Source organism: Anopheles funestus, chromosome 2RL (assembly GCF_943734845.2).
Source record: "Anopheles funestus chromosome 2RL, idAnoFuneDA-416_04, whole genome shotgun sequence".
Classification (NCBI taxonomy): domain Eukaryota; kingdom Metazoa; phylum Arthropoda; class Insecta; order Diptera; family Culicidae; genus Anopheles; species Anopheles funestus.
This window is the reverse complement of record NC_064598.1, coordinates 983,392-1,007,896: the sequence shown is the minus strand read 5'-3', so window position 1 is coordinate 1,007,896 and position 24,505 is coordinate 983,392. Positions and strand designations below refer to the sequence as shown.

General features: G+C 43.0%; 3 protein-coding genes across 14 annotated transcripts in view; all 3 read left to right on the top strand.

The window, feature by feature from the left end:
- Positions 1–9,583, top strand: part of LOC125762025 (G protein-activated inward rectifier potassium channel 3-like) — a 68,019-nt gene extending 58,436 nt beyond the window's left edge. For all 6 annotated transcript variants that reach the window (XM_049423695.1, XM_049423694.1, XM_049423696.1 and 3 more), the window contains 9 exons: positions 4,045–4,159; positions 4,452–4,593; positions 4,670–4,753; positions 4,809–5,083; positions 5,155–5,344; positions 5,585–5,709; positions 5,769–5,877; positions 5,950–6,250; positions 8,987–9,583. In XM_049423695.1, the coding sequence (XP_049279652.1) occupies positions 4,045–4,159; positions 4,452–4,593; positions 4,670–4,753; positions 4,809–5,083; positions 5,155–5,344; positions 5,585–5,709; positions 5,769–5,877; positions 5,950–6,230 (1,321 nt within the window). In that variant the 3' untranslated portion in view covers positions 6,231–6,250; positions 8,987–9,583. The remainder of the gene's footprint in view (positions 1–4,044; positions 4,160–4,451; positions 4,594–4,669; positions 4,754–4,808; positions 5,084–5,154; positions 5,345–5,584; positions 5,710–5,768; positions 5,878–5,949; positions 6,251–8,986) is intronic.
- LOC125762029 (G protein-activated inward rectifier potassium channel 3-like) lies at positions 8,465–16,117 on the top strand. Of its 5 annotated transcripts, none has more exons than XM_049423713.1 (6): positions 8,465–8,629; positions 9,651–9,845; positions 13,949–14,067; positions 14,158–14,313; positions 14,386–15,168; positions 15,572–16,117. In XM_049423713.1, the coding sequence occupies exons 2-6, from the start codon at positions 9,658–9,660 to the stop codon at positions 15,838–15,840; spliced, it is 1,515 nt and encodes a 504-aa protein (XP_049279670.1). In that variant the 5' UTR covers positions 8,465–8,629; positions 9,651–9,657; the 3' UTR covers positions 15,841–16,117. The 5 variants fall into 5 exon arrangements, 4 of the variants coding, with proteins under 4 accessions (XP_049279670.1, XP_049279669.1, XP_049279671.1 ...); XM_049423712.1 differs by lacking the exon at positions 8,465–8,629 and adding an exon at positions 9,488–9,585; XR_007418161.1 differs by lacking the exons at positions 8,465–8,629; positions 9,651–9,845 and adding exons at positions 12,468–13,209; positions 15,251–15,488 and having other exon boundaries at positions 15,572–15,710.
- Positions 16,118–16,251: 134 nt separating this feature from the next.
- LOC125762026 (G protein-activated inward rectifier potassium channel 3-like) lies at positions 16,252–21,079 on the top strand. Of its 3 annotated transcripts, none has more exons than XR_007418160.1 (5): positions 16,252–17,802; positions 18,952–19,070; positions 19,134–19,289; positions 19,391–20,432; positions 20,499–20,605. XR_007418160.1 is itself a non-coding variant. In XM_049423700.1 (5 exons), the coding sequence occupies exons 1-5, from the start codon at positions 17,612–17,614 to the stop codon at positions 20,858–20,860; spliced, it is 1,614 nt and encodes a 537-aa protein (XP_049279657.1). In that variant the 5' UTR covers positions 16,252–17,611; the 3' UTR covers positions 20,861–21,079. The 3 variants fall into 3 exon arrangements, 2 of the variants coding, with proteins under 2 accessions (XP_049279657.1, XP_049279659.1); XM_049423700.1 differs by having other exon boundaries at positions 19,391–20,176; positions 20,499–21,079; XM_049423702.1 differs by lacking the exon at positions 16,252–17,802 and adding an exon at positions 17,818–18,863 and having other exon boundaries at positions 19,391–20,176; positions 20,499–21,079.
- Positions 21,080–24,505: the final 3,426 nt, after the last annotated feature.

Genomic DNA, 24,505 nt, shown 5'->3' with positions numbered 1-24,505 from the left:
CGGCCTTCGAAGGGCTTTCCTCACAAGCTGCTGCTTCAACCCTGCATTCCTGTGTTCGCATTGGTGTGCGCTTTTCATTTGCTTAATTAACTTAGATACATCGGCACTGAGTGGACACGGGAGTTTTGGTAAAAAGAGAAGCACAGGAAAATTGGATTCCATCAAGCGCACACTGAAGGAAGCGAAACATGACCGTCGTAATGGTATGAAGGGACGATTTCACAGGAGCCCCAAGCCCTGCACGATCGAAACAGGTTGCAGTTCGTACGGACTTTGCAGGGTCCGTGGGACTGTGGGTACTGTGCGTCCATTTGAGGATGTAGGGCACCGGCAGTGGCAATGCTTGGCATGAACGAACGAAGCGCTAGAGCGTTGATAATGGTAAATAGGTGGACTGATATTGGCAAAACACAAAACAACAATCACGAAATAGTGATACACACACTAAACCATGTCACAGCAGGAGAACAACGGCGGCAGTAGACACACAAGGAACACGGTCGCGGATTGCTACAACTAACAGAGCAGTCAAGTGTGCGCTGCGAATGCGGTGTCGAGGCGATAGGTATCCGAGTTTTTCCACGATGCGCTCTCAACAGCACAGTGTGCGAGCGGGGGTGGGTGGATGGGCTTTTCCTCCGGTGCACAGGAGCGTTTTCAACGTACGACCTTTGTTCCACAAGCGATTCCTTCGATCTGACCGGAGAGCCGTCCTTTTTCCGCAGTTTCCACGCGGAGCGAATTTCCTTTTCGAGTTTTCCGAGTGAGCGAGGAGACCCGTCAGGAAGGAGGGGCTCTTTGAAATCACCCCTTTGAGGAGAATACTGCTACCCAACACTGCACCACTACAAAGGACTGTTTCTTGCTCGTGGACACGCACACGCTCATATTCTCCATATAGGAGCCGCAACCGTTTGGAGCGTAAAACGACTCACGCGCGAGATTAATGTGCGTTGAGCTGCGGATCTGTTTTAGCACGAGCGGCTCTCTATCGTTTCAGCACAGCCACTTCAGGTTTCGTTCGTTATCTTCTGGAAGCAACCAAGAAGAAGACTAAGTGAGTGGGCTTGCTCACTCTCTCTCTCGCTCCCTCTCTTTTTCACCCTTCGCTAGGGGTGTTATGGATTTGGATTTGGAAACCAGCAGCCACTCTCCCGAATAATCTGTGGTCGCGTTTTTTTTTATTTTTGCACACTTGGCTGCGTTACAGGGTTTATCAGGTCAATATGGCATCTGAAAGGCATAGTTCGCCGGCCAGAACATGTATTTCGTTTCCTGTCAAGTATTTCATTTGCCTCAACATGAAAATCCTGTTGCCCAATATGATTTTAGAGATTATTGCTTTAGCTTTTTCACCGGGGTTGTTGCCTGCTCCTGCTCGTTATTTGTACCATATTTTCTAATTTATTTTTTATGCTTTTTTATAGTTTTTTTTAAATAAAATCATATCATTTAATAAAGGGGGAGGGCACAGCGTTACGCTGTTGTGCCATTTGGAGCAAAATTTGTTAGATTCATTAAATTATGAGGAGGTTTATCACGAACATTTCGAAAGCATATGAGTGCCAGGTTTAAAAATCCCGTAATAGCGTAGAATGCAATAAAACGGTTTGATATTGTGTACGGAGTGTAAAAGAACTAATAAACTATTTTTTGCAATGCAATTATATTTCCTCCGTTCATCTATTCGAAATATATAATTGCTGGAATAAAAAGTACCATGCTAAATTTTTTTTGTTTACATTTTGCTCGGATTCGGTTTGACACATGCTACACATACACATGCATGTTTTCGAAATGTTCGTGATAAAACTCCTCATAATTTAATGAATCTAACAAATTCTGCTTCAAATGGCACAACAGCGTAAAGCTGTGCCTTCCCCCTTTATTAAATGATATGATTTTATTTAAAAAAAACTATAAAAAAGCATGAAAAATAAATTAGAAAATATGGTACAAATAACGAGCAGGAGCAGGCAACAACCCCGGTGAAAAAGCTAAAGCAATAATCTCTAAAATCATATTGGGCAACAGGATTTTCATGTTGAGGCAAATGAAATACTTGACAGGAAACGAAATACATGTTCTGGCCGGCGAACTATGCCTTTCAGATGCCATATTGACCTGATAAACCCTGTATCTCCATTTTCCCGACGAACGCGGTTCGCAACAGCGAGAGACACGTTCGAGCGCTATCACTCACACGCGCATATAAAACCGTTAGTGAGAGAGGAAACCAGAGAGAGAGAGCGCGCGGACTCCCCTTTCGCTCAATGGAGTATACCCGCGAGAGGGCTAGCTGTTAGTGGGGCTGCAGCCGCTATTTGGGGTGGCGGGTGGAATTTCTCCCTTTTTGAAGGGCACTCGGTATCACCCTTTGGTGCCGCCTGTGCCTGTGCTAAGCAGATCCTTGATTTATCAGGCGCGCACAACGGTGTCACAGATTCCGCCGAAGAAGGGTCAGCCACTAATAAATTGTTGCTTCGGTTAGGGGTGCAACTTCTGGAAAAAGGGCACACCGTACCTTATATGTATGATATTGATCTTATTTAGCACTTTTTCCTTGCATTATAGAAGCTTTTCAGCTTGAGACACACAACTATTACGGTTTTGCTCAAAATGGGGCTTTTTTACACACTCGCCCCTAAATTTAAAGGGTGACAGTTCAAACGTTGTACATAGAATATGGCTCCCTTGAGACTGATGGTATTCATCCCGAAAAGTCGATGAGGTCATCCCATCTATGGTGCTGGGATTTCTAGCACTAACCCACCACCAACTGTGCACACAAAGTTTACATTCGCAAGGGGGTGTCCATTATTAAGGGAAGGCGCAAGGCCTCCTGAAAACTAGAAACTGGAACGCTGTTGCTTATGATGACTGTGGGTTTGACGGACGAATAAACGAACCTCCCAATATACACACAGTCACACATTATCGCGCATACATCATCACACACACGCACACACACGTACGCATACATAGAATGGCATGGGAGAGATTAGCGCATAAACATACACACACACTCGCGCGCTCACGCACGCATCTGTGGAGACGATCATTTCTCAAGGGTTTCCCATCGCGGTTGGCCACCTGAAGCTGGCACATTTTTCACTATCGGTAAATACGTCACTTGCAGGTGGCCTATTGTTCGAACCATGGGCGGGGGTGAGCTTTTGGCGATGCAGCGAAAAAGATTAGATGGCCGTGCGTAATCAGAAGGCGAAGGATGCACGCATATCGGACACGGTCTCTACCCCGCTGGCCGAACAACAAAACACACAACATACTCGCGTTCGGCCACCGTTTCGCGTCATTACGACCTGTGCGATGAACTTTACTCTTTAAATTCCTCCACGGTTGTGATATCAACCTTTGGCCGCGGTTCGAATTCTGGCCCCGGTGTACATTTCCAGCAGCTAAGCAGCGAGCTGGCAGAAAAGCAGATTAGCGGGCCCGGATACACAGACACATCGAACTACGACGGCTGCTGCACACGCTCACTTCACGCGGGGTTGCAGTGGGCGAATGAGGTTGAAAAGAGGGAGGAGGCTGGCATTTCGCGAGCGCCAGTCCAAGTTGTACAATATTTGGTGCCCACTTCGATGAGCTTTTCCCGACGTTTGGATGCAAAGGGGATGGATGTGCAAGATGAAGATTCGGATACGTACACGTACACACACGCACACACACATACACCACAAACACACAAACGCCCGCGGTTGCAAGCCTCTAGCACTAAACCAGAATGTCAATTTTGTTTGCGGTGTAGTTTGGCTTAGAATTCCGAGTAATGTATGTTTCGGTCTCGCGATTCGATTGTGGAATCCATCACTATCGTCGCGGTTCGGTGAGTCCGGTTCGCTCGCGGAATTCTCATGCGTTCTCTCACCCCCGTGTGCGTGTGATTGTGTGCCTACAGTGACCGACACAAAATGGTTTCTCTTTTGCGCTTGTCATTAAGTGTGTGCCATATCTTCTGAAGTTTAATATAATTTCGATTTGTTATTAATTATTTGCTTTGTCGGTGTTTATTTATTTCAGATACCGCCAGACGCGTTACAGTTCGAGGCGGATTCGGAAGCGCGTGATCTTCAAGCAGGGTGATTGTAACGTGATTCAAGGAAATGTAGCAAAAAGACGTCGTCGTTATTTACAGGTAAAATTGTCAAATATTCGTGTAATATTCTTTAACATTGTCGAATTTTCGATCAATATTTAGTGACGATTTCAGTTTGAAAATAATAAATAATGCTAATGATACTGTGGACTTTCGCAAGTGGGGAGACCGCTGTGCTAACAGCGTGAAATATTTCAACCCCCATTGAAAGTTTTCAAATTTCAAATTTTTAGTACTAGGAGTTAACGCTAGGGGTTGCGGTTTTTTTAAATCAATCTGTAAAGAACGTGTTTCTCATTCGCACCATTTCCGTCGGTTGCATTACTCACAGGACATTTTTACTACGCTGGTGGACATTCAGTGGAGATGGACTCTGTTTGTTTTTGCTTGCTCCTTCATACTGAGCTGGTTGGGATTCGGCGCCCTTTGGTACCTGATCGCATTAAGCCATGGAGATATACAAGCAGCGGGTGGTAAATTTCAAGACTACGTTCATAATATTGCTGTTTTTTTTAAAGCACACAATATCATTAATATTTTTCTTTGTAGATGATAGCCACAAACCCTGTGTGACGTACATATATGGGTTCACTTCGGCGTTTTTGTTTTCTCTTGAGACCCAGCACACGATAGGTAAGGATAGCCAGTTTAGTATGCAACCAGTTTACTATTTCTTTCTCCGTTTCAGGTTACGGTAATCGTTACATTACCGAGGAATGCCCGGAAGGTATATTTATTTTAGCCTTACAGAGTATTACCGGCGTTTTTATTCAAGCATTTATGGTGGGTATCGTGTTCGCGAAGCTATCTCGGCCGAAAAAGCGTGCCCAAACGTTACTATTTTCCAAAAATGCTGTCATCTGCCATCGGGATGGTATGCCGTGCCTGTTGTTCCGCGTTGGCGATATGAGAAAAAGTCACATCATCGAGGCACACGTGACGGCCCAAATTATTCGCCGCAAGGTAGGGAGGAGATTTGTGACCTGCGGTTTCGATATTTTCATTTTAAAGTTTTCGTTTTATTATTTTGCAAGGTCACCAAAGAAGGAGAAATTCTTCCATTTTACCAGCAAAATATGGAGGTCAGTTGTGACGGTGGCGATGATCGGTTAATGTTTATCTGGCCAACGATTGTGGTTCACAAGATCGATCGCGATAGCCCACTTTACACCTTGTCTGCACAAGACATGCTTCGGGAGCGTTTTGAAATTGTTGTTATGTTGGGTAAGAGTGTCTTGTTAAGTAAATGATGTACAGCTAGTCCCTGACAAACACTATTATAGCGGGACCGCGAAGAACCTCAAAAATCCGTGTATCTCGAATCTCGGTGCATTTTCAAATTGATAGTTATAGAATCAACTTCCTTCTCTGATCGAAGTTCTGGCATACCGTGTATCTCGGGGACAGCATGTACTTCGAAAATGTTTACAATAATGTATGTTGTGATCTAAAACGCAATTACAGAGGGAGTTGTGGAATCAACTGGTATGACTACACAAGCACGCAGCAGCTATCTGCCAACCGAAATTCTTTGGGGACATCGTTTCGAATCTGTGGTCACTTTCAAGCGGGAAACAGGAGAATACCAGGTTTGGGTTCAACATGAAAGCGTCAAGAAGAAGGAAAAATAATATTTACATCGTTTCAGGTCGATTACACCACATTCAATAACACATACGAGGTTGATACACCTTTGTGCAGCGCCCGTCAGTTGCACGATGTGAAAAAGGAGCTAAACAAACAAAACGGTGTAACTGGTAAGTTTTGTTTGGAGTAAAGTAAAAAGGTAGCAATTTTGAAACAATTTTGTTCCGATTTCACTCCGATAGAAGTGTCTTCCGATAGCGAAGAATCCGATACATCGTCAGCCGACAACGTATCATCTCGCAAGAACTCGCTCAGCAATGGTTATCTGCGCTTCACGCCTGTTTACACCAGCGCAAACGAACATTCCGGAATGAATGTTACCAATGGAGTGGTTGGTGATCCGATGGTACTGCCACCGGTCATTATCGCTCCCGATGCACCTACCGTATCACCCGGAAGTGAGCGAAAGAAGAACTTACGGAAGTTATCCATCAAGGAACCCTCGATGGATTCGCTCTGTTAGCAGTAACATCGATTAGATCGGTAAGATGCAATACCTCGTGATTTCCACCGTTGTACCGTTGTGGATGATGTATGTTGTGAGAGTGTGCGGTGTTATTCCAACTGTCCACAGACTGTTGAATCTTCGACGACAGAGAAGACTGTAACGTTCCTATTAACACGAGGGCGTTAATCCGTTACGGCTCATCGTGGGTGCTCTAATATTGATTTCATTTCGCACGGCTATTCCAATGTCAAGTGTTGTTTACGGCGAATAGATGAACCAGAAAAGTATATGTAGAAGAGCACCATTCTTAATTGCTCTATTATGCCACAGTTTGAAAAGCTCTTTTTCCGGGATACATGGTGTCGGCTCATCAACATGTAAAGAATCATTAATTTCATTCGCCGAAAATAAGATATAACAATTGCTTCATACAGGCACATGTTCCATTTCTAATATCATCTGGGCGAGACAGACAGTGAATGAACTTGACTATGGATTGCCCCTGGAGTTGGACAATCATCAATAACTGCAAACGTGTTTGCGCATGTTAAATAAAGCCCTAATGAGCGGGAGCAAGGCACATAAAATACGCCACTAATTAGCGTTCATCGGAAGTGTTTAAAATTCGGCGGTAGCACACGAACAAAATGTGTGACGCTGTTGTTATGTGTTCTGCTTTTTGTTTGCATCCTCGGTCGATTACAAAACGACGGAACAATTGAAAGAAACATCTGTTTGCGAGCTCCATTACGGACGGATGCTTCGAGCGAACATTTGCATACCAGGCAGGAACTGGGTAATTGACATTGGTCACCATTTGAAATGGGAAAGTTAGTAGTCGGCATAATAGTATCAGGAAAGAGCGATAAATCTTTCTCTGGCAAATGAAAAAAGGAAGTAACCTTTGTATGCTCGGGCAAGTACATAAAGAGCAAGACGGCCTTGTATAGGGCACAGGAAGGAATGATTTCCTTGTTGGTATTTCTAATGACCTTTAGAAGTTTAGCGGAGAAATAACTCGATGCTTATTCTTGATTTCTGCCTAGAATTCGCGATCGAAATGCATGTGCCGTATGAATACACGACTCGTGAGGGATAACAATCCCGAGGTGTAATTTATATCATTTGGATTCGCATCGTAGAATGGAGTTATTACGCAACGCAAAAAAGAGGAATAATTATAATCGCCTTCTGTATTACCATACTCCCTTCGGACACTAGAGGCAATACGTTTCGAGTGTGTGGCCGATTCATGAGATTAACTTAGTATTATTGCTAACCGCAGGCTGTGTTCCTGCATGACATGCCGCATCATAACAAATCAGATCTCATTTGTTTGCAATCATTTCGATGGAGTAACGGCTTCATTCAAGCAGCTGTTAAATGTGGTCGTTTATGGAGCAGCACACTTACGTCTGCCTGATCTACTTGATCCGCCCCACAACTACAATACCACATCACCACACTTATCTAGAACGCGGGTTTTAGATTGTCCACCGTGGTGTTATGGGTATGGTGCGTCGGAAGTCGCTCATATTATTCAATCATCGTTGAAGGTCTAGGTAAACCGTCGCTCACGAAGAGCTCTTCCCCTGCAAACGGTGGAATGCGCTTTTCTTCAACGCACAGAAGGAGAAAATATTATGCACGACCAGTCTCCTCCAGTGTACTTGACCGCGTGACATTGGTTTGGGTTGAAAGCCGTTACTCGCATGCGCTATTGTGGCACCCGATATATGTACCGAGAGAGTACCACATCCAACCAAGCAAGTAGATTAAACTAGACAATTCGATTGACATTTGCCTTCAGCTTATAGTCGCAGGAGCGTTTGGTTGAATTAACCCTTCGCTCTAGGAAGCGCTAACAGCGAGAGCTTTTGTCATCGTACACTTTGCGGTGTCTATAGGCGGCTATGATTTTGTGGTCGAGATCGGGTTAACCTGATGGCATATTAATTAAATCATAACGTCAGATCTGGAACGTAAGCCACTGGCACGAATGTCGTTACGGACTGGAAGGTAGATCGTGATAATAGGTGTGAACCGTAATGATCTTTCACATGCTGTAGCACACTGTGACAGAGCATGAAGTGAAGACAGCGCGATGGATACGACAGAATTGGTCTCTCGGTTTGACTTCGTCCAACCCCGCGCTTCACGCAATTCGCATATCCCAGTGACAACAATTGGATGTGGTCTAAATTAGTTGATCTTCTTTACAACGACTCACACACACGGGCAGCTCGTGGTGTCCGGTGTGTTTCGATGGGGGTGCATGGTCAGTGTTTTAGCGAACGAGTGCCATGAAAACGTTCAGTTCGTGCTGTCAGTTTGCACCAAACACTTCTCCAGAGTTGTGTCCGGAAGTCGAGGATTTGTTGGTTTTGTTGGGTTTTTTTTTGTCACGATTGAAGGTAGCGTGCTGATAAAATAAAAAGTGTATACTATTCTATAAAATTTCCAATATAAGTACAAGAGTGTCAATTTTGTTTCGAGTTCTAGAATCTATATAAACCATCGAAGGTCAAGGGATCATCCCGCTAATGGCTTATCTCAAGTTCAGTGTTCAAATGTCAGAATCGTATCGTCCTCGCTAATGTTGTTTTGAAGATCAAAGCGGGAGAGAGTGTATGTTGGTAGAGTGTGTGAATGAATGACTCACAGCAAATCGAGTATGCGTGCTCGAGACTCATCCAGACGTGTTAAGCGGGTGGAGGAAATGCATGGTTTTAATTGAATTTAATTAATTTGAAAATTACTCTTGTCCGTAGTGTGCGCGAGTGTCACGGTGCCATCCTCCCTCGGTTCGTTCGCTCGTTCGTCTTCGGGACGCCAAGTTGCAGAAACAGATTCAATCGTGACACGAATGAACGATCAACCTAGGAGGCCATGTATGAATAGCATAAACGTATCTACTACTAGTACTTTTGGGCCAGGAATCTCAAACCACTAGGATCGGCTTGTTTAGCAAACAGCGTATACCGAGGAGTGGAGTGACGACTATTAGTGTGATCGTATCGTGTTTGTCTCAGCTGCATTAGGTTCTGTTCCATTTATCTTACCTTCGTGTAACGATCGGTCAGAGCTTATTTTATTTTTAACTAATTTCCAGTTCTTTGTTTAAGTAAAGGTAAAATAGCGTTTTGGTGTGTAAGGAAAAAAATGTGCGCGTCAGGCGCTAGATGAAATAGAAAAGTGAAAAAGCGTTGATAATAGATAGCAACTAATATAGAAACGAAACTTAGACAATGTTTTAGTCTTTTGGATCGCGATCATAGCCTATTAATGCAACGAATTGGGCACAATGCGTGAAGGGTGCTGTAGCCGATGTTTCAAATAAAGCAAGCAAAAAGCGATCTATAGTGCAACGGTGAGCTGAGTGTTTTTAGTGTTTCACATTTGTATCGTCACCGTGCATCCATTTTGGAATACTAGGTAAAGGATGGCAACCGATAGACAGGCAGTGGACGAGAAGAAGCCGCTCAATCGGATTTTCATGCGACCGGGTGTGATAGAAGAGGAACCAGATTCCCTCGACAGCGTGATCAGTAATCTTCCGTTGACCGTTGTACCGAGCTTGGCCCGCATTTCAACACACGGAAGTGCCTTCAGCCGACAGGAAAGCGTAAGGTAGGTAGATGCTTTATACTAATCAGTAATGTGAATGCATTCGACAAATCGTGATCGTCCCGAGGGCCGTGTGGTCAGTGGCCGCCGTTGCGTCTAGCGTAGCATTTGATAAGCTGAAGAGGAGTTGTGCGCTCGTGTTCGTATGTATGTATGCGAGCGAGGATTGTGGAATTCGTTGTTTACTGTTTTGATTTGTGCGGAGCAGAAGCTGGAAGTTGCAAATCGGACGTTATCTGGGAGCGCACAACCAAAACAATGAACATGTTGTTTTGGAACGATTGCTCGTAGGATGAAGCCCTTGGGAAGTAGGAGGGCTTATCGCTGTTGGGCTTGACTAATCCAGTGCAGTCGAGATTCTGGCAGTTTTTTCATAGAAATGGAATTAATATGTTGATAGGATGAGGTTACGAGGAATCGCTGATTGCAAGTAGATTCGTTTCAAATAACCCACATGAATAATAGGCCCGTTTCAAGTCTTTTGATATTAAGCGATAAAAGATCATCCACAAAAATGTGAATACTAATACGAACAGTACAGAGCGCATCATTTCTAGCTAAACATTCGTTAAACATACAGTGTTCTGTACATTCTACAGGAATGTATGATCATTTCTGCTTTCTCCGACATGACTATGCCACCGTTTATTGTTATGTGTTTGGTAATAAAGCGATACTGGTAATCAATAGCAGAAATTTTATCTAGACTAATGAAAATGTATCAAAAAGAGGAAGCCAGAAGACTGCCAGAATAGTAGACCTTATGTTATCTCCCTCGATGATGATCTCCTAATATTGGGAATGATAAAACGGACAGTTTCTAGATACGTTGATTCTCAACCAATGGGGATTTCAATGCATGGAAAGAGAGATAATAAAAAAGTAAACATTACTTTGATCCACTATTTCTGATGTATGAACTGATGCGTGAAGCTCAGAAGGTAGTGAAGCTTAGGTAAAAGGTGGGCAAAGGTAGGGTTTGGGCTTGTCTAATCCAGTGCAGTCAAGATTCTGGCGGTTTAATATGTAGATTGGATGGATTCTTTGACAGGAAGTCGAGATCAAAATGCTTGAAGAAGTAAGAAAAGGTTAACACATGTTATGCTGTTGTATGTTAACATGTTAACATGTTGTATGACCTTCAGCCTACAGGAAGTAGTTTAAATATGAAAAAAATGTGTAGTGTGAAAACAAGTACTGAAGACATGGCAACAAAGTGAACAATTTTTTGTGTTATCGATTCAGATTCAAAACAGGTATGATTCGATCTTTGCATAACCTATTTGCAGGGTAAGCGTTTTAAAGAGAAGTATGTTTATTGCCAATTTACACCCGAAAGCGCTCAAGTGTATCTTAAAGAAATATTTTCCCTGTTGTTTCCTTCCGGAAACGAAGTCACACGTCCAGAACTGGTTACATTTTCCTCTTCTTTATTTGAAAACAAGTTTACACTTACCTTTATTTGCAATTTAGTGTATAGACTGACGATAAAGCACGAGATGTTTACGCTAGATTCGTTACCATTTTTGTTGACATTTAACGCTACACTAAATGAACGTAAAAATACACGCACGAACACCTATTAAATGGGTTCGTAGCGGAAAAGCATTGAACGGCGAATCGTTGACCGAAGCAACAGTTTATCACATTCGATTTACTGTAATAAAAACGGGCGGAAAGGATGTATTCCAATATGACGACAATCCACTACCTCTCGTGCTCAAACCTGAAGAAGATCGGCTGAGCGTGAGGTAGATAGAGTCAGATGGTACACTAAAACTTCACAAGCAACGTTGTCTGTCGACGCTTGTTTATGGCTCGTGTTCAATTGCAGCTATTAACCTAAGGAAGTATACGGGTTTTTTCATAGCTGTAGTAGTCATGTACCTCCCGACCAAGCCTGTCTGAAAGGTTCTTCGACTAAAAAACAAGGGTCATCTTCGTATGTATGCGTCCAGTGTGTACACCAGCATTGCACAAATTATTGCAGGTTTAGGTGAAGATCATGTCTGATTAGTCGGCAACTCGATTGATAGCAAAAAGTGAGGTCCGCTGGCTGATAGTACCATACAAATGATCTTGCCAGTTTTCACTGGTCGCTTGAGGATGTTTCATGATAGCTAGTGAAGGGCATCGATAAGAATTCTCTGTCGGGATGAGTCAGCAGAGGAATGAATCTTAAAATTAAACTGTTTTTGCTACTAAATTGTGTCTTATCGAGGAAATTGTTACTGCTTAATCGTTTCATGTGCTGGTTGTTGGGTTGTGTTGGTGAAAGGACATTATGAGCTCGATATAGGTAGGACAATGTGGGTCAAAAATGCGTATCATACTGTATAGTAGATTACATCGCATTGTGGTTAATAGTAGAGAGAACTATTTATAATAGATAAGAATTGGTATCTGTACTAAATTGGTACCATGCGTACTTGAACATTTTTATTATGGATATCAGTACCCGCAAACGACATCCGTTTACAGATAAACATTATTTTATCGAAATCGATTGAAACATTTATCATTGATTAACATTGAGCGATGTTTGTTTGTTTATGTTTAAATTGGAAAATGGTGCAGTACTATACTTCTATCGGCCCCGTGTTCGTGGGGGCTTCTTTTTCACGATGGAATTGAAGTCAACGTCACGGATTTGCTGTAGTGTTGAGTTGGGACTTTGCTGTTCTCTCTCATGGTTACTGATACCGTCTCCACGATGACGTACGCCTTGCAAAACGAACACGACGATGACGAACAGCCGATAGTGGAGCGACGGACAGACTTCGATCGAGTGTTAGTAGCCGGTAGTGATGGTAGTGGTAGTAGGAATCGATCGCACAAACAACCAAGCGGTCGCGTTCACTGCAGTCGAACGACAGTCCTCCGCACGAGATTAGTCTTGAACGCACGTTTGGCGCGATTAAATCGATTTGTGAGCGGTTCTCCGGGTGTTCGAAGCGTGAAAGAAGCATCAGGTGTGGTGCAGTAGGCTTGCTGCTTGTGTGTACTGCCGTGTTAACGGTACGGAGAGTGTAATGTAAGAAATGCCTTCTGCAACACCGTTCAGCAGCGTTTGATCGTACTACTAGTGATAACGCTCGACTTCAAGCTAAGCTCAATATTAGAACGCAGGACAGGACGCAAACCGCAAAGGACGCTCCAAAATGAGCTTTGGACAGCGAAAAAATTTCACCATCCCGTTGGATGCAGAATCACCGGAAGCACGCGACGATGCTAAGTTGCTCCCATTGGGGCCCTTCGATAAGATACCACCGATTATTATCGATGGACAGGATCCACCGAAAACACCCATCACACCGACCACCCCGATCATCTACTGTCCGCAGTCGCCATCGGTCGGTAGCAAAAGGTGCGTATAGGAAGTGACAGTGTTAGTAAATCAGTGAGCGAGACAGTTGAAATCGGGTCTAGATCACGGAAAGGCCAGATGCAGTGTCTGGGGGAAACGGCGAAACGGAAATGTGGCTGGGGTAACGATTTGAATTTTAAATGAAGTTAACGTCTCGTGTACTATACTGTAGGATTGTGTCACAAACGCCGTTTGGCGGTGTCTCCGGGTCTCTGTGTTTGCTTGTTGCGTGTTTTGGAGCGAATATGATTTGTTCATTACGATCGCTTTATTCCGCCGCAACTCGTTTGAAGCATTTTTCCCATACCGTTTCCGCGGGTTCCAATGCTGAGTTATAACCCAGCTCTAATAGTAACGTACACGCGTGCAAATAACTAGTAGATTGTAGAACTTTCGAGAGTATGAAATAAGGGCAGGAATTATAGTTATATTTTTTGTGACAGTTTTACCGATCGAGTGTTTTTATGTGATGTAAAAACGATGCTACGCCCACCAGAACACATATTTATCCGCAGTCTGTTAACGAGGGGCAAATATTTATAGACGTACGGTGGATTCGGTATTCATCTAAATGCGGCTTAACGGTCTCTTAAGAAATTTATTCCTTTGTGCTCGAACACACGACACGTGCCCACCATACTCACACGCATCCAATTAGATTGCGATCAGTCGAGTACTGAGTGATTACAGTAGTCTTTATGAAGTGCATAATCGTATCATTCTCCCCTTTTTCCTACAGGAGCCGAGCGTTACGACCGGGAACGACACGAAAGTATAGGAGACGAGCGATTCTAAAGAATGGCGATTGCAACATTGTCCTCTCGAAGGTATCCCGACAGAGGTTACGCTTTCTACAAGGTGAATTTCTATCGCAGGTTTTATAGTACGGAAGGTAGAACTCAAAAGACATATGTATAAGCCATATATTTTTTTACGTTTCATTGTTAGACATTTTTACCACGCTGGTGGACGCCCAGTGGCGTTGGACGTTACTCGTATTTGCATTCAGCTTCATTGGATCATGGTTGTTTTTCGGAGCAATTTGGTGGTTGATCTCGTTTACGCATGGTGATCTGGAGGAGATGCATCTGCCGAAGAACCAAGGTAAGGAACAATTGGTAAACCAAAAAAAAACACCTTTGCGCTGTGTTGATAAGAATCATTTTACATTTTCAGAGGAATCTGGCTGGAAGCCGTGTGTTTTCAACATCGAATCGTACACGTCCGCTTTTCTGTTTTCGATCGAAACGCAAACCACCATCGGATACGGCTACCGGACAACTACCGAGGAATGCCCAGAGGCCATCTTCATCATGTGCTTCCAGTCGATCTACGGTGTCATGATGCAAGCATTCATGGTTGGTTTTGTATTTGCGAAGATGACGCGCCCGAAGCACCGAACACAGACGCTCCTATTCTCGAAGCATGCCGTTGTTTGTCAGCGCGACGGGGAACTGTGCCTGATGTTCCGTGTTGGAGATATGCGCAAGAGTCACATCATTGGAGCAAACATAAGGGCACAACTCATACGTACCAAATTGTCCCGTGAGGGCGAAGTGATGGCGCAGTATCAGCACGAGCTGGAAGTCGGAGCAGATCATTGCGGGTCAGATCTGTTCTTCATCTGGCCCCAAATAGTGACGCATAGGATCAACACGGAATCTCCATTTTTCAATATGTCCGCGTCGGATCTGCTGCAGGATCGGTTCGAGATCGTCGTCATCTTGGAGGGTACGGTAGAATCGACGGGCCAATCAACACAGGCCCGTTCCAGCTACGTCAACACGGAAATCCTATGGGGCCATCGGTTTGAACCGATCGTGTTTTACAATAAGGAAAATCAGGTGTACGAAATCAATTACAGCAAGTTCAACGAGACGCACTCCGTCGATACACCGCTCTGCTCGGCCCGCGAACTGGCCGAGTTTTACAAATACCAGGACGATTATCGTAATCAAGGTAGGGCGGTGCCGGCTGATACGGACGGTGGTTGATGGTGATGAGACTGATGTGGTGGTGTCTGTTACACTTTTATTTGTAGCTGAAGATCATCATCTTCAAACGTCAGCGTAGAGTTTGTTATCGTTTGTTACCGTATGTTGCGTATTTTCCGTGCTGTACTGTACGGTGTGTTAGTTTCCGCTTGCTGCGTAGTTGTACGATTTGGCATCATTTCACCAATTGTCCTGCTTTGTGCTTTTCTTGTGCGAACGATCATCCCTGTAAGAATCTCATCCACTTCCCCATCTCATTCAAATCGCTCGTATTGTACCGTTAATGTAAGTTGTTCTTTGGTCGCTCCAGAAGATCAAGCTAACTCCAGAATAAAGCTTACTTATGTGAATTTTTGCGCTTTCCACAGATCCACTCGATACTGGTTCTTCGAAATCGATGTTCGAAAGACGTTGGCACCATCATTACACCAACACAGTCCGTACGCTCAGTTCGATTTGCCTGGAAGACGAACGATCGTCGCTGGGCGTCCAGGCACGTTACCTGACAATCCAGGGTGTCCCAAGACGGCCCCGAAGCTACCAGCAGCTGGAGAGTAATTTGCGCAATCTCTTCAATCCGCCTTCGGTCACTATTTCGCCCTCATCCACCAGCTCCATCCGTATAGACACTCCGTAGCTTTGTTTCACACTGGCGAACTCAACTAGTCCCGACACGCCCGACAATTCGGTTTAGTTACCATTGGTTTTGATTTTAGTATAGTTAGGCTAACCTTCGCTAGGATCCGTTTTTTGAACGATTGCATCCTATGAATCTGACGTAACCATCTGCTGCTATTTATGATAATCTTAGGCGTATAACGATACTCCAGGCTTCTCATCCACAAAATTGTGAGCCCATGAAAGTGAGAGTAATGAAACATTCCCTGTATTAAACAAGATGCACTACAAATGAAGTTCAATTGCAACCCAAGTTAAGATTATTGTTATGTCCGAAAACAAGCTGCATGACGCAAGACAAGGTATCAGCGAGAACTTGTACACAAATGAATCCATCAATCAGCACGGTGTTGCGTGTGCTGCTTGCGCCAGGAAACTCAGTTCCCGCTGATAGGCAATCGTTTCGATCGATTGATGAGAGGTTTTTAATTGCATTATCTATTGGTAGGTACTTGCAGGTTAGCAAAAGTATCCGGTTCTATGCCCAAAATCATCAAGATTGATGAAAATGATAAGATGATAAAGTTAAAGAAATGTTTTTACTAGGACTTAACCACCATCCGAAGATGTTGGAATGTGTAAATGATTGTGTTGGAGAATGATTATAGTATTATAGTACATGACTAGTTGGATGGGTATTTTCTTGTTTTAACATTATATCGTCTGCCTTGGTCTGGTGAAGGTTGGCTACCAATGACTTGTTCAATAGATTGTTCTGTATATGAGGTACATCCGAGATTTAAACCCAGACCGAGCGTGTTGTCAAGTCGTGCCTTACCGAATTCAATGATTTCATCAGACAGAATTGATGTAAATTGGACTTCGTGACATATTTAATAACGCATCACATGTTACGTTGCTGTATGGGTAATTATTGAGGTAATTGGATATTTACATTCTTCTCAATTATCGATCCTAGAATAGTTGTTGCCGAGCTATTCTTAAACTGTAATGGCTGGATATTTTGCTAGATTATTGTACAGAACGTAGTCCCTTGGAGATAGGATTTATGTGAAAAAAATCCCGGTCAGATATTGACCGGTATAATTATCGTCGTTACTGCTACAATTCGATAAAGCCATTATCAAAGTATTTTGAACGAAGGGGTGTTAGAGCCATTTCGGAAATTAGAATACCGTTTGCAGCTGATATTGTTCGGTTGTTTGATCGATGTGTGAGTGTATGCGGTTCTGTTTTGTTGACACTGTGTATCAGGGCTTTGTCACCTTTGACAAGAAAAAAGAAGCTTTGGTTTAAGTAGGGGCGCCGTCCGCAGTAAGATGAGTGGCCGACCGATGGCACTATCTCTAGGGCCTCTCGGTGAGACTGTATGGAATCGATACGTTTGTAACCAGATCCACCTCCAGAGCCGACTCTCAGTCGAGATGACGAACATTGATTGAGGTAAAGGTGAGAAAGGCCATATTCGTGCGTACCAAGCGCCCATCGGTAAGCCAACGCGTTCGTTCCTCTACGCGAATCGTAAATCATTCGGTAACAATGGGAGCCACTTTTCGCGGTCGCGATTGATGGTAGCTGTGTTGAGGGTTTAGCCGATCGCCACCGTTCAGTATCATTCATCGGTCGGTTTGGGTAACATCTCCCAAACGGTGAGTAGTTGCAGTAGTGTGGCAGATAGTTCGCAGTGTTGCATGACGAAGGAAAAAGCGAGCTTACAGTGAGGTCATCAGCAGGTGATCTTTAGTGAAGTTGTCAGGTGCAGGTGAAAGATGAACTACGACGGTGATCACCAACAGCCACCTGATGGGACGGGTCGGTTTGATCGTTCGATGCTGAAGCTTGGACCTTTTGACCCACCTCGGTCACCAGGAGGATACGGAGAACAGTTTGGATACTCGTCGCCAATCACTCCAGTGACTCCAGTGACTCCAAATACCCCGCTCGTGTGCTACTCCATGAAGTAAGTGCATTACGGAGAGGAAGATTTATCCTATATCACGTGTTACGATTTGCCGCTTCCGGTTCGAACTATGTTGTATCGCAAGTTAATGGTGGTCTTATTCTTGCATGGTCTAATCCAGCAAGCAAACAATTGCTAACCAAACTGCCACATTAACAGCTCCTTAATGGGCCGTACGCTTCAATTCCACGTACCGTTTTGCTATGGAGGAGTATGTAAAGATATACGGAAGGTTCATATTTGCGCGCTAACTTCACTATTCAACCGGCAAGGTGATAAGAAATGTGTCAATTTACAGTTCCACAAGACTTCTACAGCATGGCACCACAGTTTGAAGAGCGGCGAGTAAAATAGTCGCGTGTTTTCCACCCTTTCGACCACACGAGTATCCGCTGATGGTTGATTAATCGTTTATCGGACTCATTTCGGATGACCATCGTCATCAAGGGGGTCGTTATCTGCACCGATGGAGTACCACACCGCATGATAAAAATGCATCATCAAACACGATAGGAAAGCTTCCCCTTCAGCTCAGTTCATTCTTCTTTGCCATGATTCGCAGTGTCTTTTACCGTGCAGTGTCTTCTACCATGGACCGATTAGCAGCAATTTGAGGAATTAGCAAGTAATCGTGCTTTCCAAAGATTGAGACTAACCTCTATCTACTTTTCAATCTGCTCGAATGTGGTATCGGAACGTGTGGTGAACAGGCACGTGAATGTAGGAAAGCAACCGGATTAAAAAGACTGACTCACTGTGGAATGCCAAGTTTCACATATGCCAAATTCGTGTCCCATATACCTTATAACATGACGCTACTTGGTTTGGCAGGCGACCCCTTCGACTTCAAGCATCTTTTGCCAATCTTATCGAATGTTTCGTTATCAATTACTCACCAAACTACGATAGCAGCACGCCAGTTCACGACACTGTCTGTAAGAGACCGGATTCAGTTGCTCGTGTACTGCATTTGGAAGAAGAAACGTCCAATGGTCACAGAGTTCCGCCATGGTGCCTGCATCCGAAACAACACCAATCGACTCGAGGAGGAACTCTAGCACGTACATCTTCCCGCAACTTCCATACGCGAAACGTCTGTGTAGAACTTAATTAACATGTGCGCCCCTTGGCTCTCTTCGGTCGTTTCAGAAACCGAGTACTTCGACCGGGAGTGAGTCGTAAATATCGCAAACGAGCCATCTTGAAAAATGGAGACTGTAACGTTGTATTGTCTCGTCCTCCGCGACAACATTTGCGCTTCTTGCAGGGTAAGTGCCTTGCGGAATCTGTCGAAAAGCGGACTGGGATTTCTATGGTTCCGTCTTTTACAGATATTTTTACCACGCTGGTCGATGCGCAATGGCGTTGGACGTTGTTAGTGTTTGCGTTCAGTTTCGTCGGGTCTTGGCTGTTCTTCGCCGTCATCTGGTGGTTGATATCATACACGCACGGTGACCTTGAGGAGTTACATCTACCCGATAATCAATGTAAGTATATTTACACAAACCGCACCGCACCGTACCGCCCCTGTGTCGGTTCTCGTATACAGCACGTGCTTCATAGTATGTTTATCGTTTTCTTTCGGTAGCTGAAATCGGTTGGATTCCGTGCGTTTACAACATCTACTCGTTCACTTCGGCGTTCCTTTTTTCGATCGAAACGCAGCACACGATCGGGTACGGTGTGCGTACGACCACGGAAGAATGTCCGGAAGCGATCTTCGTCATGTGCTTCCAGTCGATCTACGGTCTCATGATCCAAGCGTTCATGGTTGGCATCGTGTTTGCGAAGATGACGCGTCCGAAGCAGCGCAGCCAGACACTGCTGTTCTCGAAAAATGCCGTCGTCTGTCAGCGTGATGGGGAACTGTGCCTGATGTTCCGTGTCGGGGATATGCGCAAGAGTCACATTATCGGTGCCTCCGTACGAGCGCAGCTGATAAGAACGAAAACGACGCGAGAAGGTGAAACCATGGCACAGTATCAGCACGAGTTGGACGTCGGTTCTGACGGTAGCTCGTCGGAGCTGTTTTTCATCTGGCCCCAGATTGTGGTGCACCGGATCGATAAGAGCTCCGCCTTGTACAATCTATCGGCCTCAGATATGCTGCGGGAGCGTTTCGAGATCGTCGTCATCTTGGAGGGTACGGTAGAATCGACGGGCCAATCGACACAGGCCCGTTCGAGCTACGTCAACACGGAGATTCTGTGGGGCCATCGGTTCGAGCCTGTCGTGTGCTACAACAAAGAGCAACAAGGATACGAAATCAATTACAGCAAGTTCGACTCTACACTGCAGGTCGACACACCGCTCTGTTCAGGCCGAGAGCTAGCCGAATTCTACCGGGCACAGGACGATTATCGCCCGTCAACCGGTAAGGATTGTCCGATCAGCGATTGCGTTTCACTGTAGGATGTAAATATCTACTCACGGGGACCTTCGTCGTAGAAAACCCCCTCATCACTTCCTCATCGCCATAGTGCCTCCAATGAGGTGTATTTCTGTGTGTACGTCCCTTCTACATCTAATCACATCCGTCCAATGTACAGACCAGTCGGACATTCCATCCAGCAAGAAGCATATGAACACCATCGAACATCAACACAGCCTCAACAGCAGATGGATCTGCGGTATCATTATCCATCATTAAATCCCATCGACCCAAAAGCGATCTAATTCGTTCATTTTCCGTTCAGATGTTGGAGACAATTTGTCCACGAAGACACAACTCGAGCGTCGCTGGAAAGATCACTATAGCGCGTTGGTAAACACGATCAGCCAGTACAATTTGGCAGATGATACCGGTGCTGTGGGCGGCACGGATCATCTCTACCCGACCCGCTATCTCACTATTCAGGGTGTTCCGAGGAGGAAAAAGTCGTATGTAGCTTTACAAAACAATCTGTGGAATTTGTTCGATCGTCCACCGAATCCCAGGCTAAAGATCACGCCAACGGATGACAGTTCTAGCAGCCCGCAGCGTGTTTCGGATGACGATCCGATCGTGAACAGTGTAACGGTGAAAAATGTTAATGAAAGATCGTCTGGTGGAGGATGAATGCTGGGGCTGTTCAAGTGCAGCAAAGATCTGGTTTTACGTTTCGCGCTTCTTTGCCCGGTAGGTTTGTGACGGCATCAGTGTACTTACGTTAAAATGTACTAGGTTTTGTAAGAACAGATTAGCTTTAGAAAACGCAATATTTTTTCCTTGAATGCGGTAGGTCAGAGCAGCTAGAAAGAGGAAATAAAACTACTATTCTATTTATCATTACAAGAAGCTTCGTTTGTTGAATTTTATTGCACGAATGAAAACGACTAAAAGGTGACGAAGATAAATACATATATTTATTTTTCATGATGGACTGCTTATCAGTTGCACAATTGTGATTGTTACGTTTCTAGCACGTTCTAAGGAACAGTCTGTGTTGGTCGGCGTTTTTATTAAATAGTTCGCTTGAGTGCATCTTGAGCTGTTTTATTAATGCTTTATTATGGCGATGAGCTAGCTTACGAATGCTGCTGCGAACTACAGTCAAGAAAGCTTAGGATGGTACTTTGTGTGTTGTAAAATCACGCAAAATAACTAAACCTTTTAACCTATGTTAAGGCTGCTTTTTTTATTTTCAAAACATTTTTTTTTCTTTTCCATCGTTGAAATCTCTGTCGATTGAAAAAAAACATCAAAAACTGACTGGTTTTCTGATTTCTGACACCAAAAGACACAGGAGGCATCACTATTTCCCCTCTGCTTTCAAAAAAAGCAAACATTTGAGTTTGAAAATTTCCTAAGGCTCATTTTTGCACCAAGTTTTGACTATAACTCGGTCGGTATCTAACGGATCGCCAAACTGTGGTCAATAGATGACACCAAGGGCTACATTTTCTTCTTGGACGGCTATGCCCTTAAATGTTTGTGCCAGAAGTTATTCGAGGAACCAAGTTCCATACCCTGTTTGAGAAAATGTAAAATTTTCCTCATTTTTGCACCAACTTTTGCCTATAACTCGGTCGGTATCCAACGGATCGCCAAACTTTAACCTGTGGGCGATAGATGGCACCAATGGCTACATTTTCTTCTTGGACAGCCATGCCCTTAGATGTCTGTGCCAGAAGTTATTCGAGGAACCAAGTTCCTTACCCTGTTTGAGAAAATGTAAAATTTTCCTCATTTTTGAGCAATGTAGCAAAAATTTTAAATGTGATATATTTTGATGGGAATTTGTTGCAATAAGTTTCTTTTCACTTAAATAGTGCTTTAAATTAAAAAAAGAATAAAAAATCAGAAAAAAATTTCAAAAAAATTTTTCACTCGAAAATTTCATAAGGCTTACCCCTTACGATTTTTTTGGGAAATTTTGCAAAAAAAATTAATTTGTTTTATTTCAATGCCAATGGGTTGCAATGAGTTTCTTTTCACTCTAATAATGCTTGAAATGAAAAAAGAGTGAAAAATAATAAAAAAATCAAAAAATTAAAAAAAAAATGAAAATTTTCCTCATTTTTGCACCAAATTTTGGCTATAACTCGGTCGGTATCCAACGAATCGCCAATCTTTAACCTGTGGTCGATAGATGGCACCAATGGCTACATTTTCTTCTTGGACAGCCATGCCCTCAGATGTCTGTGCCAGAAGTTATTCCAGGAACCAAGTTCCATACCCTGTTTGAGAAAATGTAAAATTTTCCTCATTTTTGCACCAACTTTTGCCTATAACTCGGTCGGTATCCAACGGATCGCCAAACTTTAACCTGTGGGCGATAGATGGCACCAATGGCTACATTTTCTTCTTGGACGGCCATGCCCTTAGATGTCTGTGCCAGAAGTTATTCGAGGAACCAAGTTCCTTACCCTGTTTGAGAAAATGTAAAATTTTCCTCATTTTTGAGCAATGTAGCAAAAATTTTAAATGTGATATATTTTGATGGGAATTTGTTGCAATAAGTTTCTTTTCACTTAAATGGTGCTTTAAATTAAAAAAAGAATAAAAAATCAGAAAAAAATTTCAAACAAATTTTTCACTCGAAAATTTCATAAGGCTTACCCCTTACGATTTTTTTGGGAAATTTTGCAAAAAAAATTAAATTGTTTTATTTTAATGCCAATGGGTTGCAATGAGTTTCTTTTCACTCTAATAATGCTTGAAATGAAAAAAAGAGTGAAAAATAATAAAAAAATCAAAAAATTAAAAAAAAATGAAAATTTTCCTCATTTTTGCACCAAATTTTGGCTATAACTCGGTCGGTATCCAACGAATCGCCAATCTTTAACCTGTGGTCGATAGATGGCACCAATGGCTACATTTTCTTCTTGGACGGCCATGCCCTTAGATGTCTGTGCCAGAAGTTATTCCAGGAACCAAGTTCCTTACCCTGTTTGAGAAAATGTAAAATTTTCCTCATTTTTGCACCAACTTTTGCCTATAACTCTGTCGGTATCCAACGGATCGCCAAACTTTAACCTGTGGGCGATAGATGGCACCAATGGCTACATTTTCTTCTTGGACGGCCATGCCCTTAGATGTCTGTGCCAGAAGTTATTCGAGGAACCAAGTTCCTTACCCTGTTTGAGAAAATGTAAAATTTTCCTCATTTCTGAGCAATGTAGCAAAAATTTTAAATGTGATATATTTTGATGGGAATTTGTTGCAATAAGTTTCTTTTCACTTAAATAGTGCTTTAAATTAAAAAAAGAATAAAAAATCAGAAAAAAATTTCAAAAAAATTTTTCACTCGAAAATTTCTTAAGGCTTACCCCTTACGATTTTTTTTAGAAATTTTGCAAAAAAAATTAAATTGTTTTATTTTAATGCCAATGGGTTGCAATGAGTTTCTTTTCACTCTAATAATGCTTGAAATGAAAAAAAGAGTGAAAAATAATAAAAAAATCAAAAAATTCAAAAAAAAATTGAAAATTTTCCTCATTTTTGCACCAAATTTTGGCTATAACTCGGTCGGTATCCAACGAATCGCCAATCTTTAACCTGTGGTCGATAGATGGCACCAATGGCTACATTTTCTTCTTGGACGGCCATGCCCTTAGATGTCTGTGCCAGAAGTTATTCCAGGAACCAAGTTCCTTACCCTGTTTGAGAAAATGTAAAATTTTCCTCATTTTTGCACCAACTTTTGCCTATAACTCTGTCGGTATCCAACGGATCGCCAAACTTTAACCTGTGGGCGATAGATGGCACCAATGGCTACATTTTCTTCTTGGACGGCCATGCCCTTAGATGTCTGTGCCAGAAGTTATTCGAGGAACCAAGTTCCTTACCCTGTTTGAGAAAATGTAAAATTTTCCTCATTTCTGAGCAATGTAGCAAAAATTTTAAATGTGATATATTTTGATGGGAATTTGTTGCAATAAGTTTCTTTTCACTTAAATGGTGCTTTAAATTAAAAAAAGAATAAAAAATCAGAAAAAAATTTCAAAAAAATTTTTCACTCGAAAATTTCTTAAGGCTTACCCCTTACGATTTTTTTGGGAAATTTTGCAAAAAAATTAAATTGTTTTATTTTAATGCCAATGGGTTGCAATGAGTTTCTTTTCACTCTAATAATGCTTGAAATGAAAAAAAGAGTGAAAAATAATAAAAAAATCAAAAAATTAAAAAAAAAAAATGAAAATTTTCCTCATTTTTGCACCAAATTTTGGCTATAACTCGGTCGGTATCCAACGAATCGCCAATCTTTAACCTGTGGTCGAT